Raw genomic sequence first — 23,426 nt, 5'->3', positions numbered from 1 at the left:
TAGGTCGATAGGAACTGAAAGCGACGGTTGTTTCCACGCTTTTGTCTCTGTTCTTTGTTGTTTAGCGAGAGGACTGTGGTCTCTTTTTTTTCTCTCTCTCTTCTTCTTCACAGCCCACCCTTGTGTGTGTGGAGCCTTTTTACGCACAGGTGGGAGAAACCCGCTCTGCGTGTAGGACAGCCCCCCCCCCCCTCCTCTTCTCTCTCTGCTCCTCAGCGGATGATATGAGGAAGTGACATTTTTTTTTTTAACCGCTGCGGTTCGGGACAGCTCGGCTCCTCTGCAAACAGGTGTTCCGCTTCTCCGGGTCACTTTTCACCACGAAGCGTCCCAGAACCTGAAGGGAGGCTTCTGGGTTCGGGACAGCCGCGGGTGTTGGGGGGGAGGGAGGGGGATAAAAAAAAAAAAAGCCAGAAGAAGTCAGCTCTTTATTAGCCTGGGCTGCCTGATCGGGCTCAGACGGAGAGAGAGAGAGAGAAAGAGAGAGAGGAGAGAGGGAGCGATGGCAACGAAAAAGGCGTGCGTGGATGCGCCCAAGAGGAGCCGGAGTCCGGTCGTGCTGGAGGCTGAGATGTTCCGAGAATTTCAGGACTGGTGTCTCCGAACTTACGGGGACTCCGGCAAGACAAAGACCGTCACCCGGCGAAAATACAACAAAATCATGCAAACACTGTTGCAGAACGACGAGCCGGACGGGGTGTACGTGGACAACAGCCACATCAACGCCAAATTCAAATTTTGGGTGAAGTCCAAAGGCTTCCAGGTCGGAACCAACGTTCTGGGGGAGCACAACAAGAAGGGAGCGCCGGGGAAGCCCGTCCTTTACGTCCCGGTCAAGTCAACGGTAAACTGTATTTTTTTTTGTGTGCATGTTTGCGTTGCATGTGTGTGCGTGTGTATGTGTATGTGTGTATATGTGTGTGCGTGTGTCACGAACTGTCCCGCTGTAAGTAGTTGTCATGATGCGGGCTGCGCCCACGCACCCGATAAAGGGGAATAAAAACGACAACTTGTGATGCTTTTGTGGTCCTGATGAATCGCCACTTTGTCCGTATCCCAACCAGAACAGCCCCGCACTCTCTCCACTCTCATCCCTTGCTGCCATAGCAACGCCGGTGCCTCCTGGCGATGGCAATTGCAAAAAAAAAAAAAAAAAAAAAAAAGAGAGAAAGGTAGGCCATCATGAGCGCCAGCGAGGTTGAAGTCCTGTCAGCAGCAGGCTTCAGAGAGGGAGACAATTGATTATTTAATTATAAATGTTTATTTTTGCTGATGTCTCGTGCAGCCCGGTGTGGTGCGCGCGCACGTGGATGCAGCGGCATGTCGGTGGGTCTGCCAGGGTGCACTCCAAGCGTCTACACGGGCTGCAACGCCACTTTATGGACTGTGAACATCTCGCTTTGAACGTCTGGCTTTCACCCGGTGACGCGCTGTCCCGTCCAAACCCGGAGCTCGCGCTTCTTATTCTCAATTATCTGCGAAATGAAAAAGCCACGGTGTGATCCGGAAACTGTCACGCATGAGACGTTTTTTTTTAGAGGATGCTGCCTTGTCACCCCGCTCCTCATTGTCCTGGGCAGGATGCGGCTCGGCTCGGCAACTCGTTGCTCTGGCAACACCTGTGTGCAACCCAGGACGGCCTGCCGCATTTTCTTATCTGGGCCACATTCCGACATCATGAAACGCGTCCCGACATGTTTTTTTTTATTAAAGGGTTCCTGCGCGTAAATTGGTGACCACGTGAATGGAGAGCGGGGATAGCGGGGAGGGGGAACAAAAGGCTCCGCTCGGGACTGAGAGCGACCCACGCCCACAGTTGGTGCTCAGACTCGGTGAGAGGTGGCGATGCTCCTGTCGGGTCACATCCGTCCCGCTGTGCGGCTGCGCGGAGCGTGAAGGGTTAAATCACCAGAAAGATAAACATGTTCTTGACGGAGTGTCAGCCGGCGGTTCGGGGTGAGAGGGGCGCCGCCGCTGTGCCATCCGACAGACAACCACCATTTTAAATATGGGCGCCTTCGGGGACCCAGCCGTCGTGTTGCGTTAACAAACCGGACCCGATACCGGCCCGGATTAGAGGCAGAGCCGTTTGATTCGAGCTCGGTGGCGCTGATCCCCTCCACAGGTGTTTTACCTGTGTGAATGGACGATTGAGATTTGGGCCAACCGCCTTCGCTAAACTCCTCTAATCTCTGCAGGATATTGTGTTTCCCCGTGGGCAGGTGTGCAGGTGCAGATGGCGCCTCAAACGTGTTGATGATTAGCTTTTTGTTGTTGTGTTTTTGTCTTTCCTGATCTAAAGTCCTGCCTGACATAAACCAGGGACCAATCGCATTGATGGATAAAAAAAAAAAAAATCAATGCGTCTTTGGACACAAACTTTAACGGATTTTATCCCGATTTAGTAGTTAAGCGACACAAAGTAGCTGCAAAGTAAAAGAAAAGATTCTGGGTTTTATTTTAAAGTGTTTCATTCTTTTTAGATATAACAAAAAAAGATTTGGACATTTTTATTTTGTGCCAAATCAAGATTCTGGATGTTCTTAAAGAGTTGAATGTATTTTAACAAACTGTAAAAATATTATTACATAGCTGAATTTTGTTAAGCGCTTCTTAAAATTAAATAACATTAAAAAAAATTCACACTGATCAGGATTTTAAGATTGTTTTTGTGATTTTTATTTTATTTTGAAATTACAGATTTTGAGGTGCTATAATTTAGAAATACATTATCGATATTGAAGTGATCAAGAACTTGAAAACAATAAAGTCTGAAGCAAAAGTAAGAAATAAGAAACTAACAGCTCAAGCTCAATCAGATTTGTTTTTTGTTTTGAGACTTTGACTGGACCATTTTACTCATGATATCTATTGATCAAAGTCATTTAATAAATTCTGAGCAGATTTTCTTCCAGTATTGATTTGTAATTAGCTCAGTCCATCTTTCCATCAATTATAATCAGCTTCCCTGTCCCTGCTGAAGAAAAACCTCCCCACAGCATGATGCTGCCACCACTATGTGCCTTAAATCGAGATGCTTTACTAGATCATAGGCCAAAAAAAGTTCAGTTTTGGTCTCACTTAGGGAGTTTGTACTGTTTATTATTGCACCAAAAAGTAAATGTAGTGTCTGGATGGTTACTTTTACTATTTTCTCCACTGCTGATCACAATAGAGGAGAAATAGATGCCAGAATCTTTCAAAAATAGGATTAAATGCAGTTTTTATGTGCTGTTTGTTCTCTGGACCTGTTGCCAAAAACGTTTTATTATTTTCACAATATAGTAAAAAATAATGTATAATGTTGTACCTTTGCTGACCTTTGAGGTTAGGTAATCTTCACAGATTACCAGAAAACCCAGATTAGTATTATAATATAGATTAATATATTATTATAATAGGGCTAAAATTTGTCCTTCTGGCAGATTCTCCCACTCTGAAGTTACACTTGCATCATACTAAGAAAGTATGATGCTGCCACCGCCGTGGAGATCATTTGTGCTCTCATCTGACCAAATCACCGTCCTCAAAACATTTGTTGTGTGATCTAATAAATATTACTAAAACATGTGAAAAAGTTGCAGAAACATCTTAGAAGGTACTTCATCTAGAACACGGATAATACTTTATGACAAATATTCTTTTTTTTTCTTGGAACGGAAGATAAAATGTTTACACGATAGAAAATCTTGTAATCTGTCGTCCTTAGAACAAAACTGGCCCGATTAGAGGCCAGAAATCAGCTTGGCAAAGACTCATCGGCTCATCTCTAATGAGAATAGATGATAAAAATCATGACTGAGGCGTTAAAGCTGAGCTCATAATCAATAAAATAAATACTTAAGCAGACTTACCTTAATTTAAATACTTGGTATAATTAATTAATTAAAGCAATAAACTAAACAAAATGGTATTTAAATGGTAAATGGAAACAAGCTTGAGTTCTTGCCAGAAATTAGGTACATAATTCCTCAAAATGAGGTTAAATTAAGAGCAAATAAAGTTAATTACTAAAATAATTTCTGACTGATATTTAAGACATATGTTTTAAAAATCAGTGTTAGTTTTTCTTTGAAATCTGCAGCAGGTATCTTTTATATAAAGGAAACTACACATCTGTATTTTGACAAATATAATATTTATAAATATTCCATCAAATACATAAAATATACATATAACACATATATTGTACATATTTATTAATGTCTTGACAGTATAGTATGAGACAGATAATCTGTGAAATGATTGATTTACTCCAACTCCTCCCTGACCTACGATTGGAACGAATGCTTCAAACAAAATCAACCAATCAGAGCAAGGAGGCGGGTCTTAGCGCTATCAATCACTCATGTACTCAATGTGCTAATGGTGGAAAAACAACTTACAATGACAGAAATTCATTGGTGGTTATGCTAACTAGACATAGCAAGGGGTGATTGATGGCACTAAGACCCGCCTCCTGGCTCTGATTGGTTGTTTCTAATTAGCACTGTGAGAAAGCAGAGAGGCTTGAGTTTTTTTCAGAGATGATTTGTCTCACACCATACTGTCATGCCATTGTGACAGTTTAAGCAAATATATATAAAATATTACATTACAAAAGTTACTGCAGCTTTAAAGCCTGGTTGACGACAGCAGAGGGGAGTTATCGTTGCTGGGTCAGATTATGGCGGGCTGAGAAAGGCTCAGTCCTCTCAAAATACAACGTTTTCTGCTGTTTACTGAGAGCAGTGCACATGTTTTGCAGCTAATATCATAAGGCATCGGGGGGGAAGCCTCCCCCTGACTCAGCTCCACTTGGGAAATTTAAACAACAAACAAAATATCAGCCAACACAAGCTGCTCCTAATGATGACTCAGAGGCCACAAATCAACCAATTTACTTGCATGTTCGTGCATCAGGAAAACACGACTCCGGCTTCAGCTTCTGTTTGTGGCTTTTATAAATAGGCTGTCCTGGGCCAGTGGAAAAGTGACATACACGTGCAGACAGACCCACACACACACGCAGAGACGCAGCGGTCGGTGGCTGCTCGCAGCGCTGCAGGGCCGGGGGCGTCTCTCTGCTCTCTGGAAGCCCCGCTGCAGCTGCTTCCAGGGTGTGCCAAGTTTCTGCATGGGGGCAGGACATGACAGGAGGCCGGGTGGGGGTAGGGACGGATCCTGGCTGATGTGAAGACAGAGAGGGTCTCTTCTGCGCGTCGCTGAGACACACAAGGGCGACTTCAGTGTGTGGCGGGACAGAAAGGGCAGGACGGCCTCAGCGCATTGCAAATATATTATTTTTTCTTTCTCTCTGGGCGTCTCTGTTTTTTTTTTTTTTTTTCCAGAGAATCCACACAGGCCTCGGTGTGGAGATGCAACCTCGTTTAGCTCTCATTATGTCCTGATTAGGGGATGCTACAGAGGAGGAGGGGACCAGACACACACACACATTCAGACGCAAGCCTTTCACCGAGTGCAGCCAGTTTCAAAGGAAACACTTAAACGCCATGTGCATTTTCCTGTTGCTTTCTGTTGCCATGTCAACTGAAATCTGTAAAATGTTTTTCATTTCTTCACATAAAGAAACGCGTCCTGTATTGTGACGAGGCCTGACGCAGGACTGACCGACAGCCGCTCAGCTGACGGACAGAAACGTGTTTGTTTACCTTCATTGATGCGTTTGTTTAACAAACTGATAGCGGCAGATTGATACGTTGATCAGTTTTATTGATTCATTGATTCTGTCTCGCTTGTTCAGACTTCATTTCCTGACATTAATTTTTGATAAATTGACCTGCTTTATCTTTAATCTGCATCATTAGCATTTTACCCATTAATATTTATTCACAAACTGTTCTTAAAAGAAGTTGCATGTAGTGTAAGAGGCAGATTTTTAGGTAAAGTTGACCTAAGTTGATCTAGATGCCTCAAATTGTCAAAAGACAATTTCAGCATTAAGTTTTTTAGACTTTAAGACTCAAATAAATTTAAAGCAGCTCCAAAGATAAGGTTGTACTCAAATGAGCTGGAATTTGACCAAAAAAAAAAAAGCAGAAGAAAATTAAAACAAGTGAGGACTTTTGTATTGAAAGCTGAAGGAACCCTGCTTTTAGCTGCAGTAATTCATGCAGACAAGTCCTGCGAAGGATAGTGACGGGAGCTAAAGGCGTCAGTCTGCTCAGCATCTGTCCCACAGCCGCTGCAGGAACACGGCCTGAACTTTTCAGACTCCTGACAGCCTCCAGATGAAGGTTTTGAACGCCTGCTGTCAGACAAATATCACCGCAATTAAGTACTTTATATGAGTGCTATGACAGTAACTTTCGCTTTTAGAATTTATTTTGTATTTTTCCACATTTCTTTTTCACAGTGATCTTCACATGAGCTGGTACGGAACTCTGATGTAATAATAACGTGTAGTAAATATATTTTGGTTTTATTGTATTTACACAAAAATGTAAACAAGATTTTCAACATTGTGCGGTTAGCACAATGAAAACAAAAGCAGACATTATTTGTTAATAAGAGGTAAAGTGAACTGGTTCATGTGTTGTTAGTTAATGTATTTATAGATTAAAAATAGAGGGAGTGCTTAGTTTTGATGCATTTAAAGAACAGGGAGAAAAGCGTATTTTTCAGTATTTTACCTTCTGATCATTAAAAAAGTGGCTAATTTTGATGTCCAGATGGCTGCCCTTTAGTTTCTACATCATATTAAGTGTTTATGTACTTTGAGCAGAAAGACAGCAATAGGTAGGGGAGGGGAGCAGTACTGTATCACTCTGTACAGCCAGAGAAAACTGAGTTAACTTCAATTCTTTGTCTTGTAAAATAACATAAAGTTTATGTGGTTTTGAAACCGCAGTATTATATAATTTATAACACCGATCTGTTACTTATACAATGAAACGGCCGAAATCTCTAAGTAAGCTAGTTGCTAGCTTAGCTAGCTTGCAAAGTGGCTAGTTTTTGGCAATGGGCTGCGTGTATTTACGGTTCAGCATTCGTAGGTTTTTCTTCGGAACGTAACTCCGAATTATTCACGGAAAGTTGTGGATTTAATTGGTAGGTCATAAGTAAAACTAATCGATAGAGAAGGTAGCTTTGGAAGCTAAAATACCGAGGCGCGGCGGAATGCTATTTAACATGCTATTGGCGGACGTTTGCAAAGTAGCCAATCCAGGAGCGGCAGTCATTGTCCATGGCGCTGATTGGCTGAAGAGCGAGGCTAATGAATCCCTTAGCTACGCTCTTCAGCCAATCAGAGAACCGTAAATACACTGCAGAGATTTAGCTTCTGTGGCAACGCGAGGGTGATTTCCGCTGTGTGTACTGATGCCTATTAAAGTACATTTGGTGTTTGAACTAATCAAACAATCAAACGAAAGTGTTTTTAAAAGAGGTTAGGGACTGTGGAGGAAATTTTTCTGCTGTAAAAGAACATTGATCCCGAACCCCGTGAATACCAGGGATGCACCGGATTTATTTCCTGTGAAATTTGAAGATTTCTATCTGCAGTTAATTGAGCATCTTTTGGTTTAAATGAGTTCAGCTGAATCTTCTACTGATCTTTTTTTTTTATATATATATATAGATTTTTTGGCTCTCGAGGCCTTTAATAAATAAATTGACAAGAAATAGATTGGAGAGAAAAGCAAATAGCCTGAGATCAGAAATAGAACTCAGCTAAGCCCCCCATTTGCAAATCTTTTATTTAAAATAAATTGTCTTATGATTAAGAATTAACAATTGGAAAAAAAAAATCTATCTGCTCTGCCACAAAAAGAGGTTTTCCAAGTGCTGGATTCAAATTGGCATCTTCTTATGAAAACAAAGGTTTGTCCTGGGACGTCCCCTCCTCGCTTAGAAATCACAATGGCGGTTCCCAATCTTTGTCCTGGAAATTAGGCACCTAAACGTTGGCGCCTCACGTCAGATGGGATGAGGAACATCGTCATTATTATCTGATTAATTAGTCCGAATTTCCCCTGAGAGCCCGTCTTTTATGGAAGGGCCGCAGAGTCAAAAGAATACTGGCCCTATTAGCCGGCAGCATTTGCATTAATGCTGTTTTTTGCACAGTGGATCTCCGGCGCTTTTGTCCTGTATTTTTTTTTATACTTTGTTTCTTTTTGGTCTGGCGGGGCTGATTAGGAGCAACACATGGCAAAACGCTCCTGTGGCTCTCAAAAGGATTCACAGCCGGTTAAAATTCAACGCTTCTGAGACTCGGAAAAATTCATACTATGGTAATCATTTTCACTTTTTTCATATTCAATTACAAATATTCTGTACCATCCAACAGAAACAATGTTGGTGGAAAGCAGAGCAGTAATAGTAGCTAACGTGTGTTTGGTTGCCAAATTCTGTATTCAGTCTGATAGCAAATGTCCAAAATATTGAATTAGTAGAATGTGAAATGGAGGAAAAATGGGACAAAAACTGTGCAAGTGGACACTGATGTGGTCAGAGATGTTTCTCATGGCTTCTTTTCATGATGTGCCAAACACGTCTTGGAAATCGTGGCATAAAAGTTTGATACTTTCAGATCATAATATATTTACCTGAAAGGTTTTTGAAGATTTTAGCCAAAACTGTTTTTTTTCTTAGCAACTTCATTTAAATTTTTGTAAATGTAAAACAAAACTTTCTTTTTAGTTATGTTGTTTCTGCCTGAAATCTTTGTTTTTCAGTTGACTCATACATACCATACGTCACATTAATGGTGGAAAAAGTTTGGAAATGATTTTTTTAATGGTCTGAATGTCACAAGTCTTGGTATTTTGTCCAGACCTGCTGAGCTGAACCCGTTCGGATGAGTTGGACTCTCGCTGGAGGACTTAAAGATGAAGTGATGCTGGAACTCAGTGCAGATTGAAAGTTTATTTCATTTAGTCGTGTTTACAAAACAGCTGAGTAAATCAAAGTTTAAGGACCTATCATGGAAGCCAAAGCTGTAAACACTTTCATGGTTTGCAAACGCGCTAAATATAAAATTAGCTGTGCTACTAGCGCATTAGCAGATTAGAGAAAGTGGTAAAATTCCTCTGGGACAGTTGATTTTTTTTTCAGGTTGGATATATAAATTTGACAAGACCATTTATGACAACTGATTTATTTGCTTTTCAGCTGACTCATACTTCACTTTAAAAATGGAAAAAGTTTGAAAAAGATATTTTTAATGGTCTGAATTGAATAAGTTTTGGTGTTCTAGCACAGGTTTTGTCCAGAGAACTTTTCTGATGTTGGAGCAGGAGCTCAGCTCAGATTGATCTGGAAAGTTTATTTGATTTGTTCGTGTTGAACGTGAACTCGGACTTACAGTAGGTGCGTGATGAAATCCATACTGAGTGTGTGTGTGTGTGTGTGTGTGTGTGTGTGTGTGTGTGTGTGTGTGTGTGTGTGTGTGTGTGTGTGTGCAGGGAAGGGGGGTCGCCGATCGCCTGCTCTGTGTTTCCTCCCTTCAGCGCTCTCTCAGTTGCCATGGAGAGACCGTTCTTTGCTTTCCCATAGGAGGAGAAATTAACACAATTTTTAACTGGCCCGGGGGCCTCCCCCCCTGTGTGGGAGATAGTATTGAGTTGCGCTGCCTCGTGCACGCGCTCCCGCTCCTTTTAAGACGACAATAATCTTCCCACTGTCATTTTTAATACCTCTGCGAGGCCAACGTTTAACGAACTGGGACAGAGTAATGATGGCCTGAAAATGCCGAGGTGGACTCTGGGATGTGATGATGTATGAGGAGAGTCATTTACGTGCCGTTTTCTTTTTTTAAAGTCGGGGACTGGAACATAAACAGTGGCTGTCTGCAGGGGCCAGTGGGATACTGGGGATGTCATACACTCCATCAAACATCCCTCATCGTGGGAGCTGCAGACAGAGACGCACACACACACACACACACACACACACACACACACACACACACACACACACACACACACACACACTCACACACACTCTCTTACGTGGGACAGTGAGGTCGAGCTCGGTGCACCTAATGTGGATTTAATGACGGGGCTTTATGAACTGAAGCCGAGTGCAGAGCATGATGGTGAAGAGAAGGAGAGGGAGTGGCTTCATATGTACATGAATCTGTGCGCATTCTGTCATCCCTGATTTCAGTCATGACGCACTGTACACAGCAAACACACACCGGCTATTTTTGAAGTGGTCACTATGGCTCACTACCCAGGGCAGACTGGTCTAGGGGTGGCCCAATAGGTGCTCACCTGTGTGCTGTGTACATTAAGCAATGTGATTTAATTCTGCTCTAGACAAGTGGTGATAAAATCAGTGATTGGCTATAATATTGGCTTTTTTCTTAAATGCAAATGCAAAAATAGGTTTTATGTGAACTGTTTTATTTTTATTTGCTCAACACATTATTTTAATGGGGACATATTATGCAAAATTCCCATTTTGCACATTTTTAAACTTCCTTTTGGGTCTCAACTGCTTCTAAAAAAGCAGACCAAACACTTTAAAAAAACCTGCTGCTTATTTGGCAAAATGTTAATATTTTTTGTTGTCTGAAAAACAAGCCATTTCAAAAATCTCCTGATTTATTAAGTCACACTGCGCAGGCACTGTTCCATTACCTACAAACCCAGCACAGCCCAGACTGATACCTAGCAACCCAAGCTGAGTTCCAGCACATTTGGTGAGCTGGATGTGCTGTATAAAGACTGCCAAAAAGGACAAGTGTTTTGTTGTTGACTTAACATTCAGAAACCACTTGCTGCATTCTAGTTGGTTGTGCAGGAGGCCCTACTAATGCTTTTTAAAGAAGTACATTTGTATATTTGTACATGTGTTTGCAGCTGTTTGTACGAGCGCGTGTAAACGTTGAGTTGAGGGATGTGGTCAGCTCAAAGTGGGCAAGATTAAAAAGATTAAATCTAAGAATGGTTTTGCGCAAAAACCATATTTTGTAAAGCCCATAAACCAAGGAAGCATAATAGGTCACCTTAAAAGGGGAAAAACATGTAAAATTGACTTTTTTGAGTTTTACATAATCTTACTCCCTGGTCGGACCTAACTCTGCCTTCGAGACGCAGCTCCTCCTTGGAGCTGCAGTTTCTAAGAGTCTAATCTCACGGCCTCACAGAGCAGCCTTTGCCCACGACTCCCTAACTTGGCCCCTTCAGACTAGCTAGTAGCAATTAGCAAGCATCAGCTGAGCTCATTATCAAAGCTACTTCTCAGTGAAACGCTGGTGAAAACGTTAAAGGGTTAACAGAAGAGCAATGAGGTGACTCTCTGAAAGAGCAGGAGTTTTTAAATAGACAGACCCAATTTACACCAGTTAAGTTACAAAATCAAATGTATTTTAAGTCATATTTGATATACAGAGCAATTTTATAACAACTGAAGGTAACATATTTACTTCATTGTGCTATAAAAAGGTGCTATGTGTCTGAAGAATACAGCTGCTTTAAAAAACCAGGATGTTTTAAGCTTCATGCAGGGAGGGAAGCTGTCGGTGGGCAGAAGCGTTCATCAGAACCAGGAGAAACGAGGCCTGTCCCATTTATGTGTTCATTAGCTGGTTGACAGATTTACTGCTGGAAAACGGGACTTTAAGAGGTGACCTGTTGTCACATCTGCAGTGAGATAATCTGAGTCATGAGGTTTGTTGACACAGCCATCTTTACTCCCCTCCTCTCTGAGCACACACACCTGCACACACACACACACACACACACACACACACACACACACACACACACACACACACACACACACACACACACACACAGCTCCCTACTGTTAAGCTACTTATTGTGCAACCTTCTCATGAGAATGAAGTCTCCATCTATCTGCTGCTCGACTTTAAAAAAAGTTCGGTTCAAAGCTTCATTTCCTGCCTTTCTGATCTTTGGCTCGTCACACTCGCAATTTCTTGTGGGTCTCGTCGCTCAGCGGCGGCGGGCCTTTGTGACCCAGCTGCTTCCCCTCCTCTTCCTCCTCTTCCTGACCTGCCTGTGTGCAGGACTGCTCCTCTCTCCTCGCAGCGTCAATGTGTGTGTGTGTGTGTGTGTGTGTGTGTGTGTGTGTGTGTGAGAGAGTGCCAGCGGGGGTGGGGGCAGCAGACTCAACCCCTCCAGTCTCCTAGCAACAGAGCGGTTTGTTGCGGGACGGGGGGAGGCGATGGGGGCTGGTTGTACAGCGGCTGGGGAGAGCAAAGTCCTGCGGGATTAGAAAGCTGGAGAGGCGGAAGGAGGGACAGAGTTTTGCTGTGCTGTTGGTGATTAGTGATGCTACCATGTGTCGTTTGCTCCGTAAAGCGGCGTGCTGCTGAGGAGGCTAAATGTCTGCAACGATGCTCAGTGGCGCAAAAAGTGGGTTTGCACTAAATGCGACGCAAAGGGGCGATACACTAGAGGGGGCGCCAAAAACAATGGTGGAAATGATATTTCTATTCAGCATTTTCTGCATTTGAAGACAATGAAAGCATTTTCTTAATGCCTGCAGAATTAAGTTTTTTTCAGTTTTATATAATGTTACACAGTAACATTATATAGCCAATTTGTCGGCTATGTAATGTTATTAATATGGGAGATTGGTGATCTAATCTACCTCAGCAAAGATCTAAAGATCAGCCACTGTCCTCTTCTGCTCTCCTGTGAGAGACGTTTGACTGACAGACCGGCCCACCGGATCATGTCTGCACGTTTGCAGCTAAGAATAGTGACCTCACTGTTACCAACTTTAGCAACATTTCAGACAAAAAACAAAAAAGGTATCGGAATCAACAACTGTAACTGGCGATCGGCCATAAAACAGCAATGTTACCATTATAAATTATATATGAGATATGACTTAAAGGAAGTTTGACATCGTAATTTAAATGCCTTGAAATTGGGCCTCTGTCTCTTTAAAAGCTCATGGCTCCTTCATTGACTCTTTAACAGCGTTTTTACCAGCGGGGTCCTGAGAAGTAGCTCCTATAATGAGCTCAGCAGACACAGATCCACCAGGTGTTTGCTAATCGCTGCTGGCTAGTCTGAAGGAGTTAGGGAGTCATGAAGGTGGTCGGCTTTGAAATTGCAAACTCTTAGGAGGAGCTGCGTCTCGAAGGTGGAGCTCGGTCCACCCGTGCATTTTACACAACTGAACGCTTGCCATGGAGATTAAAGGATTTCTCAAACATGCATGAAAGAATCAAAGCAACACTTCAGGTCTGTTTTTTATGAGGGAGGAGCATTATAACATGATGTAAAGTTGATTTCACACAGCACTGCCCCTTTGTGTGGTGGGAGGTCCTGATGCTGCTCAACATCTGAGATATTTTAAGCATAAGCTTATTTAATAGCGTCACATTTCTTTATTGCTTGTTTTGCTGCTGTGTTTATAATTTATTTCTTTGTTGGATCAAAAAAGCTCTTTCTAGTAAATCACATCTATTATTTAAATGAGGTCACCTGTATAAATGAAGGTCAAATGAAGATAGAGATAAAAACAAATGAGAAGATTATTTATTCAGAAGGACATGAGAATTTTGTTTTAGTTACAAATATTAATTGTTTTTGAATTTTATTATTGCTTTAAAAAATAAATATTTTTATTGGTAGTTTGTTTTTGGGTTTTTTTGTATCATTTTAAAATATTATTTACATTTTTTGTCTATAAAAATTCAAGAATTTAGTTTAAATTTTTCTACTTTTTTCATAATGTTTTGACTTGTTTTCTAATTTTGAAATTTGTCACTAGTTTTAGAAATTTCCATTTGCATTTCTTAATAAGTTATAAAACTTAAGAAGACGAAGAAAAGGTTTTGTTTTCAGTTTTTGAGGTACTAATCAGCTCCTCCCAGTTGTAAAAACAATACATTGTTACCGTGGTTTCACTTCATAACGTAAACTAATTTTCACATTATGAGAAGGATAATCTGTGAAATAAAATCAGGCTCGTACTGGAATATTAGGTTGTTTCTCCACCATTAGCACAGCTGCAACTTGTACATGAGAGTGATTGAGAGCGCTAAGACCCTCCCCCTGGCTCTGATTGGTTGTTTCTGGCGGAGCTTTTACAGACGGCTGTCAGGAAGGAGCTGGATTTTCTTTCACAAGTTATTTGTGTCAGGACATAGTTATAATTTTGACATCTAAAAACCATATCTTTATAAAAGTTAACAGCTTTAATATTTGTTTTGTTTTAAAGTTCCAGTGTTATTTTATAATACAGTTTCACCACCAAACCAATAGGTGGCAGTAGCTACACAGAATCATCAACCAAGGATGTGCAAAAAAATAAAAATAAAATAAACATTTTTGCATCAAGTTGTTTTGGAGTGATGAAGCATTAACTTCTTAATTTATTTATCTAATTTCTTCATTTAGTTTTATTTTCCTAATTTAATTTAATTTTGTTTTAATTTCTTGTGTTTTTTTTCTAACATCTTTGACTTGGATTTTTAATTACCAGTTGTATTAATTGTTTGGTAAATTTTTTCAACATGATGATGTCATTTCCTGTTGGAATACAAACATACTTGCTTTAGTGGTCATGGCTTAAGAGTGTTTTAAAGACAGGAGTTCGTATCAAAACTTGTTTTTGTTTCCACTGCCCTGTAAAATGTATATTTTAAATGACTGTAGTTTTTCCTTTGATTGTTGCTGGAGCCAGCTTGAGTCGCATTTCATTTACTTCAAGAAAGTTGAGTCCATACCTCAATAAACATCTTATGTATTCATTCATTTAGGGTTTTCTCAGTAAGCTGAACATCTCTTATTCTTCAGCAGACAAAAGCAAGATACTCTGAGAATAATGTTTCCTGCAGGTTTATTAGAGGAAGTTGCAAAAGCGTTGAAGATGCTGGTCTCCATCTCTTGACTCCACACCAGCAGGGTTGGAGTGTTGCGTATCGATTGAGGTCAGAGAAAATGCTCCCAGCTGAATGTCCTGTGTGTATGTGTAATATTTGGTGGAGGGATGCAGCAGCAGCAGCAGCAGCAGCAGCAGGGATGTGGGTGCACCGCACACCCCACAGTCGTATGAGATTATCCAAATCCAGCGTGAATGGACCTGACACCATTGTCCCGAGCAGAAGCAGAGGCTTCAGCGGCGGCAGCGGCGGTGATGTCACAGGGGGAAAAAAAGATGATGATACCTCCAAGAGCGATAGATTACAGCTGTGATGAAGAGGCGGAGGGTCACTATTATTTCATTTATTATCATTACGCGGCGGTCCGTGCTGACAGGACGGGGGCGGGGATGGGATGGGGGGAGTACTACGGAGAGAGAGAGAGGGCCAGATTAAAAACAAACTCGCTCTGTGAGCTGGTTTTAGTTGCCATGGTAACGATCATTACCTCGCACTTGGGAGAGCAGGAGCAAGAAGGGAGGAGAGAACAGGAGGAGAGGGGTGTTGGTGGAGGGGAAGGAAAGGAAGGAAGGAAGAGAAAACGAGCGGGATGGGCGCCGCTGCAGGATGACGGCTCGGGAGGTTAGCATGTTTGATGGGACAAGTTTTCAGAATCGCAACTTCCAACTTGGGTCCAGAAGATGTCAGTTTTCATCTGAGATTTTGAGGGAAAAGAAGCACTTTACGAAGCTCAGCACCTGCTGGGACAGCTTGAAAAAAATCAACATGTGAGATGTGTATTGAGATCCCCGTTAGCATCAGCTTCTTCCTGGGGTCAACTTACATAAAAAACATGAGTGGCAGAAAAAAAGTCATAGCCTACTACAGATAAAGTAGAAAAGGTGACCAATTATGTCTCCTTGTACAGGTTACAATAGGTCGGCATGCAAAAGATGAACAAAATGATTCTAAGATAATAAGATTTTAGTCTGTTTTGAGCTCCTTTCAGAATAAGTTGTTTTAGTGTCTCTTGTCACTTCAGATCCCAATAATCTGCTCCTGGCCACGCATCACCCCCCAAACTCAACATTTACACTCACACATGAAAATGGCTGCAAACAGAATTGTACATCTTTGAAAAGCATAAGTGGAGCCTCCTGCGCAACCAACAAGAATGCAACAAGTGGTTTTTAAATGGCAGGTCAACAACAAAAAAAACATTTGTCTTTCCCAGCATTCATTGTAAAGCACATACAGCGGTAAAACCAGCTGACCAAAGGTGCTGGGTCTCCGCCTTAGTTGCTAGGTAACTGGTTGGACTCTACTGGGGTTGCTAGGTAACCACGCAATGGAGGTCTTTAAAAATGCTATTTGTCCAGACACCAAAAAACATTAACGTAACGCCAACAATCTGCTGGGTGGTTTCTAGAAGCACTTAGACCTTTATTAGAAGCTGCTGAAATCCAAATGGAAGTACAAAAATGAGCAAAATGTGAATTAAAATAATTTTCTAGAAGTTATAAAGACAGAGACAGGCTTTGGATTAAGATAGGAAAATATGTTAATACACAAATATTAACTCCTTCAAACCCCACGTCCACTGGATTGGACATAATGTATATTTCTGAGTATAAACCAATAAATTTGAACACTTCTTACCGATTAGTTTCTTATAGCCAATAACACTGAAGTTTTAATTTCAATATAAGTGAACTTTAATTGCACTGAAACTAGAGATTGAGAAGAAAGTGTTTACTTTCTATCAAAAACACAAATATTACTGCATTGCAGCCTAATAAAATTGCTCTTGGTGCAATTCTAAGTATATCCATTGATAGAATTTTAAGTTATTATTTTTATTATTAAATGGCAGGATTTTTGCAGGAAAGTTGAATGTCCAACCCCGTGGACATCAGCAGTTGGGATATACTAGCCTAATTATTTAGTGTTACCATGCAACAACAACAAAAAAGCATTTTATAGCTTATTTGTGATTTCACAATATTTTTTTTTATTTGCATAAACTCAAACTTTCTTGGAAAATCTTTATTTCAATGAAGGTGGTAATAATTTGCTGATTAAAACTAATACCTGTAGATAAAAATCCGGTCTGAATGGGTCAAACTAAAGTATTTTTACAGTATATAGTCAGTTGTTTCTTAAACTAAGTCATGGACTTAGTTTAATGCTTTAGGCAGTGAGTTCCAGTCATCCATTGCTCTAAACATCGCTAGTTTAAGCTAGTTTTACATCTAAGCAGAGCGAAAGTCCAACGATGGGACCCAGGAGTTGTTTTGGAGGCGCTGAGAGCCCCATGTGGTGCTGCGGATGGAGCCTGTTGTCCTGGCGGCGTGTCACGTGACCTTCTGCCCGGCACACCTGCCCGGGAGAAATCAGTGGCAGTTTCTATGGCGACAGGGTCAGCAGTACGGGAGGCAGGATGGCTGCCAGAGGTGGTGGTAGGAGGGACTGCTGGTCTAGAGCCGTGTCAGTGGTGTTATTTTTAAACATGGCAGAGATGAGGGGATGGCAGCGGACCCAGCCGAGGATGAGGGAAGAAGAAGAAGATCTCAACACTTTATTTACACTTTATTCTGTCCGCATGACGTATGACTCACGTGTCTACAACGTGACGTTTACAGAGAAATTAACACTCAATTCAGTTTTTGTTGTTGTTGTTGCGTAAATTAATTTATTTTTATTTTGTAATTTTTGCGTCCATACTACTAATAAAACCCGACCGCAATCAGACGTTCCGAAAGCGCCCCGCATGCGCAGAAGAAGAGCACTGACGTCACTCAGCAGCGCACTGTTTACGGAAGTAATACTGGATTCCGCCGTCTACGGATCGATTTTAAAGTTTATTCAGCAGCATCGTGTCTAGGTCACATCACGAATGAAGCCAAGGGAGAAATTCACAACTTATTCAAAAGAAACGGCTTTTTGTGGCGTATTACCTTCAACTTCTGTAGGAAAGTTTGCTTATATATAGTCGGAACCAGCAGCGATTTGACTCTAATGCGCTTTAGTGACACGAACATATTTAATAAGAACATAATTATAATTTTCAGCCATTGTTCACGTCCAGATTTTGGGGGGTGAAAATATCAGAGTTGAGCCGTCCAGACTGATATGGGTCACATATGTACGGTGGCCCTGAGGTTCAAACCACTTCAGCAAATTAAAACACAATTACAAAAGCGCTACAACATAAACGAAAACGCTACAACATATGGGCAAAAAACAAAATTGTTTCGCATTTGTGTCCTGTGCAACATAACGTAGAACACATGTGTCAAACTCATGGCCCGGGGGCCAAATGTGGCCCATTGTAGCTTTTTATGCGGACCTGTAGACCGCAAACAGCAAATTACATAAGTTTCCCCAGTTTTTGCCATCATTAAAATTTACTCAACATCAATAGATCCCTGCATTTTTTCATACTAATCTATAAAATTTCATTGAAATTTCTATGACCGCTAACTCCCACCGGTAGGTGGCGGTATTTCTTACTTTTGTGACACTTTTGCTTCAGCCTTACTTGATGCCAAGTTATAGTTTGTGGTCAATATAGAAAGTGACTAAAAGTCACATTTTATGTTATACATAAGTGGAAATATGTCTAATTCAGGATGAAAAAAATTATTTTGATTCAAAAAATCACAAAAACAATGTGAAAACATGTTCAATATTAAATTTTAAGAATGTGATGCAGATGCAGAGAGAACGGCTCATTATTTGATCAATTTTGTTAATGAGTTTTCTCAATGCATTGTAGAACATACATGATCTTGATATGACCCAAAATTTACACCGACCACAGGCCTGAGTACGAACTGAACTCTTGTTTTTGTTCACATTTTCAGTGTTCAGATGGCAATTCGGCCCAGGACAACTCCTCCCTGAAGCGGGTCGCCGTTGTCGAGGACTTCTTTGACATCATCTATGCCATGCATGTGGAGATGGGCGCCGACCCGGGCCGAGCACCCAAACACGCAGGGCAGAAGAAAACCTACAAAGCGGTGAGTTAAAACACCGTCATGGATCTAAAATCAACTGCACATTCACATTCTGCTTCCTTGTGTCCCATCCGCGGTCTTCAATATGAGTGGTTCGGTTTCCGTTGATGGAAAAACAGGACAGTAAGCACATCCTGCCCCAGTTGGCTGCAGGTGCACAATTCAAAACAACATTCAGGAGAAAATAAGAGGTTGTCCATGCACAAAAAATGTGCAATCTTCCAGCTTCGACGATTTCCTGACCTACAAGATTTACTCAAACAGTTGCCAACTATCTCTAAATGCAAACCCAGTTGGGACAGAAGGGAATTATATGAATTTACTGATGAAATTCAGACCTGAAGCCTCTCTTTAAACACATTTGAAGATGTAAAATCCAGGGAAAATGTTATAAAATTCAAAGATGGGTGAGAACTGCTTTGTTATAAAGTATGTAAATAGTCGTGCAAAGATGAAAATTTTTAGATTTTTGCCTTAGAGGTGCCCCATACATCCTGCACCTCACTTCCCTGCCAAGGCCCTCATTTTCACACAAGGAATTGAATTTAAAAAACATACAAGGACAGAATTAAACACACAGACTCAAATGTCATAGTTTGTATGTATAATTCTGATGCTGAAGCCAGTGCTGAAATGATTAACTGTTTATATAATCGTCAATAATTGTTAACGATTAATTAATTGTTAACTGGAGTATACAGGAAAAGGCCATTTGCTGAAAGAACAACAACGTTAAGGCAGTAAGTAGGCCAAAATGCTACAAAACATACAAACATTTTGGATTTAGGATAAAAACAATTTTGTAAATATTTTTTACCCAAAGCTTCTGAAGTGGCACAGTTTTAGCTTCATCTGAATCACCTCATAGTAAGCACTTGGTATTGATTTATTGAGGTTTAGAGGCATGTTCCAATAATCAATATATCAGTTAATCAGACGATAAATGAAAACAAGCTCAATAATTTACATTTGCAAAATGTATTGTTTTTTTTTTTCTTTTCTCTCTTTCTACCAAAAATTGGATGATAAAACTCTTCAATCTGGTGCTTTGGTCTCAAATAATTTTTTTTTTTCATTTTAATAACAATTTTGCTTAGAGCGACTTCCTAATTCCTCTTATATGTTGTCTCTGTTATTTTATTTATTTTGTATATTTAAAATCTCTTCCACTTCCAAAGCTAAATATTTATTAGAGTTTTAAGCTTGTTGATGTTTCAGAATGTGCTCTTGCATTATTAAGGCATTATTGTTATATTACTGGAAAATGATCTCATATTATATTCACAATATTAATTTATTACTGTGACATTCCTAAATTCAGCTCTGAAAAATATAAGAGTCCCATTGAAAACAAATGTTTATTCTTGAACTCTTCCTGAGTTAAAACTTTAGTTTTGTTGTTTCTAAATGAATATGAACTTGTTTTCTTTGCATTATTTGAAATCTGAAAGAACCGCATCTTTTTCATTGTTTCTCATTTTCTGCAAATAAAAACAAAATTTTTGCTTGGAATTTCTGAGGCATCCTGTCAGAAGTTCATAGAATAAAAGAATAATATTAATTTCACTCAAACATAAACCTATAAGAAGTAAAATGAGGGGAACTGACTATTTTAAGTGTTTTCTTAATTTTATCCACAGCTGTCTATATTTAAATATATGCATATATATTTATCTTCTAAAGAATCTAGGTCAACATTGCCAGATCAGTTGATGTAACTTGATGATCAAATGTGGTTCTGGCCCTTTAAAACCAATTCAACAGCCCTTTAATTGAGCAGTCCTGTTGCTCTCCCCCTGGCTCTACCGCCCTGAGTGGAGAGCCATATCAACCACATCAAAACCACCAATTAAATATGAGCAACATCAACCTTTCGTCCTAATAAGTCGTTGCAGCAATCTTCTCCTCCAGGTGGAGTTATGTGTCTCCCGGTTATCTAATGCTCCTTGGTGAAAGATGATGGTTGTAAAAGTTCGCAGCAAGACTACCAGTTAAAATATGAAGATGCCACTGCAACGGAGGCCATTTTTAATCCACCGTGGAACCGGCGGTGAACTATATGATATTTTTCACATTTAAAGCAGAGAATAAGACCAGCTCTGGGAGAATAATGTTTCATTTATAACATCAGGAGTTACCAGGGGAACAACCAGCAGAAAAACAAAGTACTTATGATGCTTTTTTTGTGCCACATAGTCCATATTTCTGGAACAAAGGCAGTCTGTTGTCATAAAATCACTGAGTTGTGGTCTTATGGTTGCATGTGTTGACATGCAACCATACAGTGCAGCAGCAGATCTTTGTTTCCAGGAGGTGCAGATGGGAGTATTGGGGTTGTTCAGGGTACCCCCTCCTCTCTTTCTACTCCACCAGGAATTAAAAAAGAAAAAAAATCTTCCTGCCCTGTAGAGAGGTCCTGTCACGTCTCATAGAGTGTACCCTTTTGAGGAGGCAGCATCTCTGGGGCAGGGCATAATATGGAGCTGTCACTGTGGCCTTCTGGGAGGTGCACGCTCCTCTGGGTGGCCTTTCCCTCCCCGCTGCCTCAAGGGGCCGGGAAGGGAGGGAGGGAGGCGGGTTGAACGGGACGGTGGGCACCCCCGCCGCCTTCTCCATGGTCACGTGAAGGTCGCGTTTTGCAGGAAAACGCCAGAGGGGGCTAACGCGGGGGAGGGTGGCAAAGCAGCGGAAACAAAAACAGGGAAGGAGATGCACCTGAGGAAGATGGAGAAAACACAGGGTATAAATCCTTGAAAATGTTTGACTTTTAATGAGGTGTTTTCAGGGTTTGGAAAGTGCTTGATTTCTGTTAAAAGTCATTGAAAGTGCTTCATATTCAAACTGCACATTTTTGTAATAAAGTGCAATCTAACGTTTGATTAAAGGCCCACATCTGGAAAACGTTCTTATATTGTTAATAAAAATGTTTTCAATGAGTGACTTTTAATGAGACGTGTCTTAGGTTAACTAGATTCTCCATAGTTATTTATATTTGCTAAATGCCAGAAAACTGAATTAATTTAACTATTAATTTTTAAAGATTATTGTCACTTGTGGCCTTTATTTTGAAAGTAAGCCAACAAGTAAGGGAACAGAGAGGAGGAACAGACATGGGCAAAGGTACAGAGGGGAACTCATAATGCCAGATCATCTTTTAGAGATTTTTTGGTAACTTTCTTTGTATATTGTGATTAAGAATTTAATTTGAGCAGGAAAATAATTTGCCCTGATACGATTTAATTAATATTTAGCACTCTTCATGGCTCAACACAGTGACGCCAAAAGTAAGAATGTACAGTATGCCACATATAGGGGGCGCTGCGCAAAAAGGGCGCCAAAACAGTGACTAAAAATTATTTCTAGTCTGCATTTTCTGTATTTAACTGAAATATAGAAAATTTATTAGGTGTATATTACAAAGTTGCTCACTTTCTTAATGAGTTGTTGATCTCTTTATTAAAAGTTAGGCAAGATAAAAAAAATGGAGAACATTTATTAGTTCACCTTATCTCTTTTGTAGAAATGCATAAAATTTTTCATATTTACGCATCCCTTTAGTTTAGAAAATTAACCGATGATAATACTATTTCAAAGCCAACTGGTCAAAAGAAATGTACATAAAAATCAGTATTTTCATCAGTTAATTAAATCCCCCTGATATCCTGTACAGAATGTGAAAAGTTGACAAGAACGAGGCCGTTTGTGTTATGCTAATAGCACTTAGCCTTGGTGGAAGACTGATTAGCGGAAGTGAGAGCGGTGTGCAACACACATAATTATCCGGTGGGAATACATGCAGGGTTGCCAGATTGTTGTCAGTTTAAAACCCGCCCAACTAAAAAAAAAACACAAACAAACAAAAACCCATATCGAATTATTCGATAAGTCGTTTCAGCAAGGAACAAATAAATGGCTGCGAATTGAACGTGTCTTTCTTTAATACAGCTGTATTGCTTTTAAATCCAAAGTTTGGTGCTGTAAACGTTTGAAAACTTACCGTGATAAGTGCTTCAATTTTGCAGAGGTAAAAGTGTTCAAACCCAAAGGATTCGGAACTGGGTCGCCGGATTGCTCCAGTTCCGGCCTGAAGGGAGGATTCCTCTCCGTGTCATGTTGAGATAACACCTAAATCTGAACCCAAACTTTCACACGAACATAAAATAAAGGAAAAAAACCTCCTCCTTCACCCAGTTTCAGTTCATCCGCAGTAACCGTCGCTTCTCCCCCGCGCAGATAGCGGAGACCTATGCCTTCCTGCCCAGAGAGGCGGTGACTCGGTTCCTAATGAGCTGCGGAGAGTGCCAGAAGAGGATGCACATTAACCCCAGCACTGCAGAGTTCAAAGGTAAAAGCATCATTAAACACCGCTCTGCTTTTAACACCAATCACACAACTTTGTTAATTCTTTCACATAATGACGCATTTATCACTTAATTATGCAGCAATAAATCATACAACCAGACTTCTGTGTGTTTACTCTATTAGGATGCCTTAACAGCATGGAGTGTATATTCTTCATCATCCTGTCAGACATTAAAATGAGCTGGAATAATCTAATGTGTTTGAATAGTTTCTCAATGGAGCTCCCATTAAATAAAACATGCGTATATCCA

The 23,426-nt window shown here is 40.6% G+C and overlaps 1 protein-coding gene and 1 long non-coding RNA gene across 5 annotated transcripts in view; one reads left to right on the top strand and one right to left on the bottom strand.

Moving 5' to 3' along the window:
• The first annotated feature begins 408 nt into the window (after window positions 1-408).
• The window catches only part of LOC129370154 (nucleolar protein 4-like), a 40,718-nt gene continuing 17,700 nt past the window's right edge, over window positions 409-23,426 (top strand). For all 4 annotated transcript variants that reach the window (XR_008607022.1, XR_008607021.1, XM_055045869.1 and 1 more), the window contains exons 1-3: window positions 409-844; window positions 18,661-18,816; window positions 23,047-23,158. Coding sequence is in view for 2 of the 4 variants with exons in the window: in XM_055045869.1 (XP_054901844.1) it covers window positions 503-844; window positions 18,661-18,816; window positions 23,047-23,158 (610 nt within the window). In the remaining 2 variants the exon portion in view is untranslated. The remainder of the gene's footprint in view (window positions 845-18,660; window positions 18,817-23,046; window positions 23,159-23,426) is intronic.
• LOC129370155 (uncharacterized) lies at window positions 20,914-23,102 on the bottom strand. Its single transcript, XR_008607023.1, has 2 exons — window positions 22,811-23,102; window positions 20,914-21,528 (listed from the first exon to the last, which is right to left on the bottom strand). It is a non-coding gene; the product is annotated as an uncharacterized LOC129370155 (long non-coding RNA).

This window comes from Poeciliopsis prolifica, unplaced genomic scaffold (genome assembly GCF_027474105.1).
Source record: "Poeciliopsis prolifica strain line A6 unplaced genomic scaffold, Auburn_PproV2 SCAFFOLD023, whole genome shotgun sequence".
NCBI lineage: Eukaryota > Metazoa > Chordata > Actinopteri > Cyprinodontiformes > Poeciliidae > Poeciliopsis > Poeciliopsis prolifica.
This window is presented reverse-complemented; position numbering and strand designations above follow the sequence as displayed.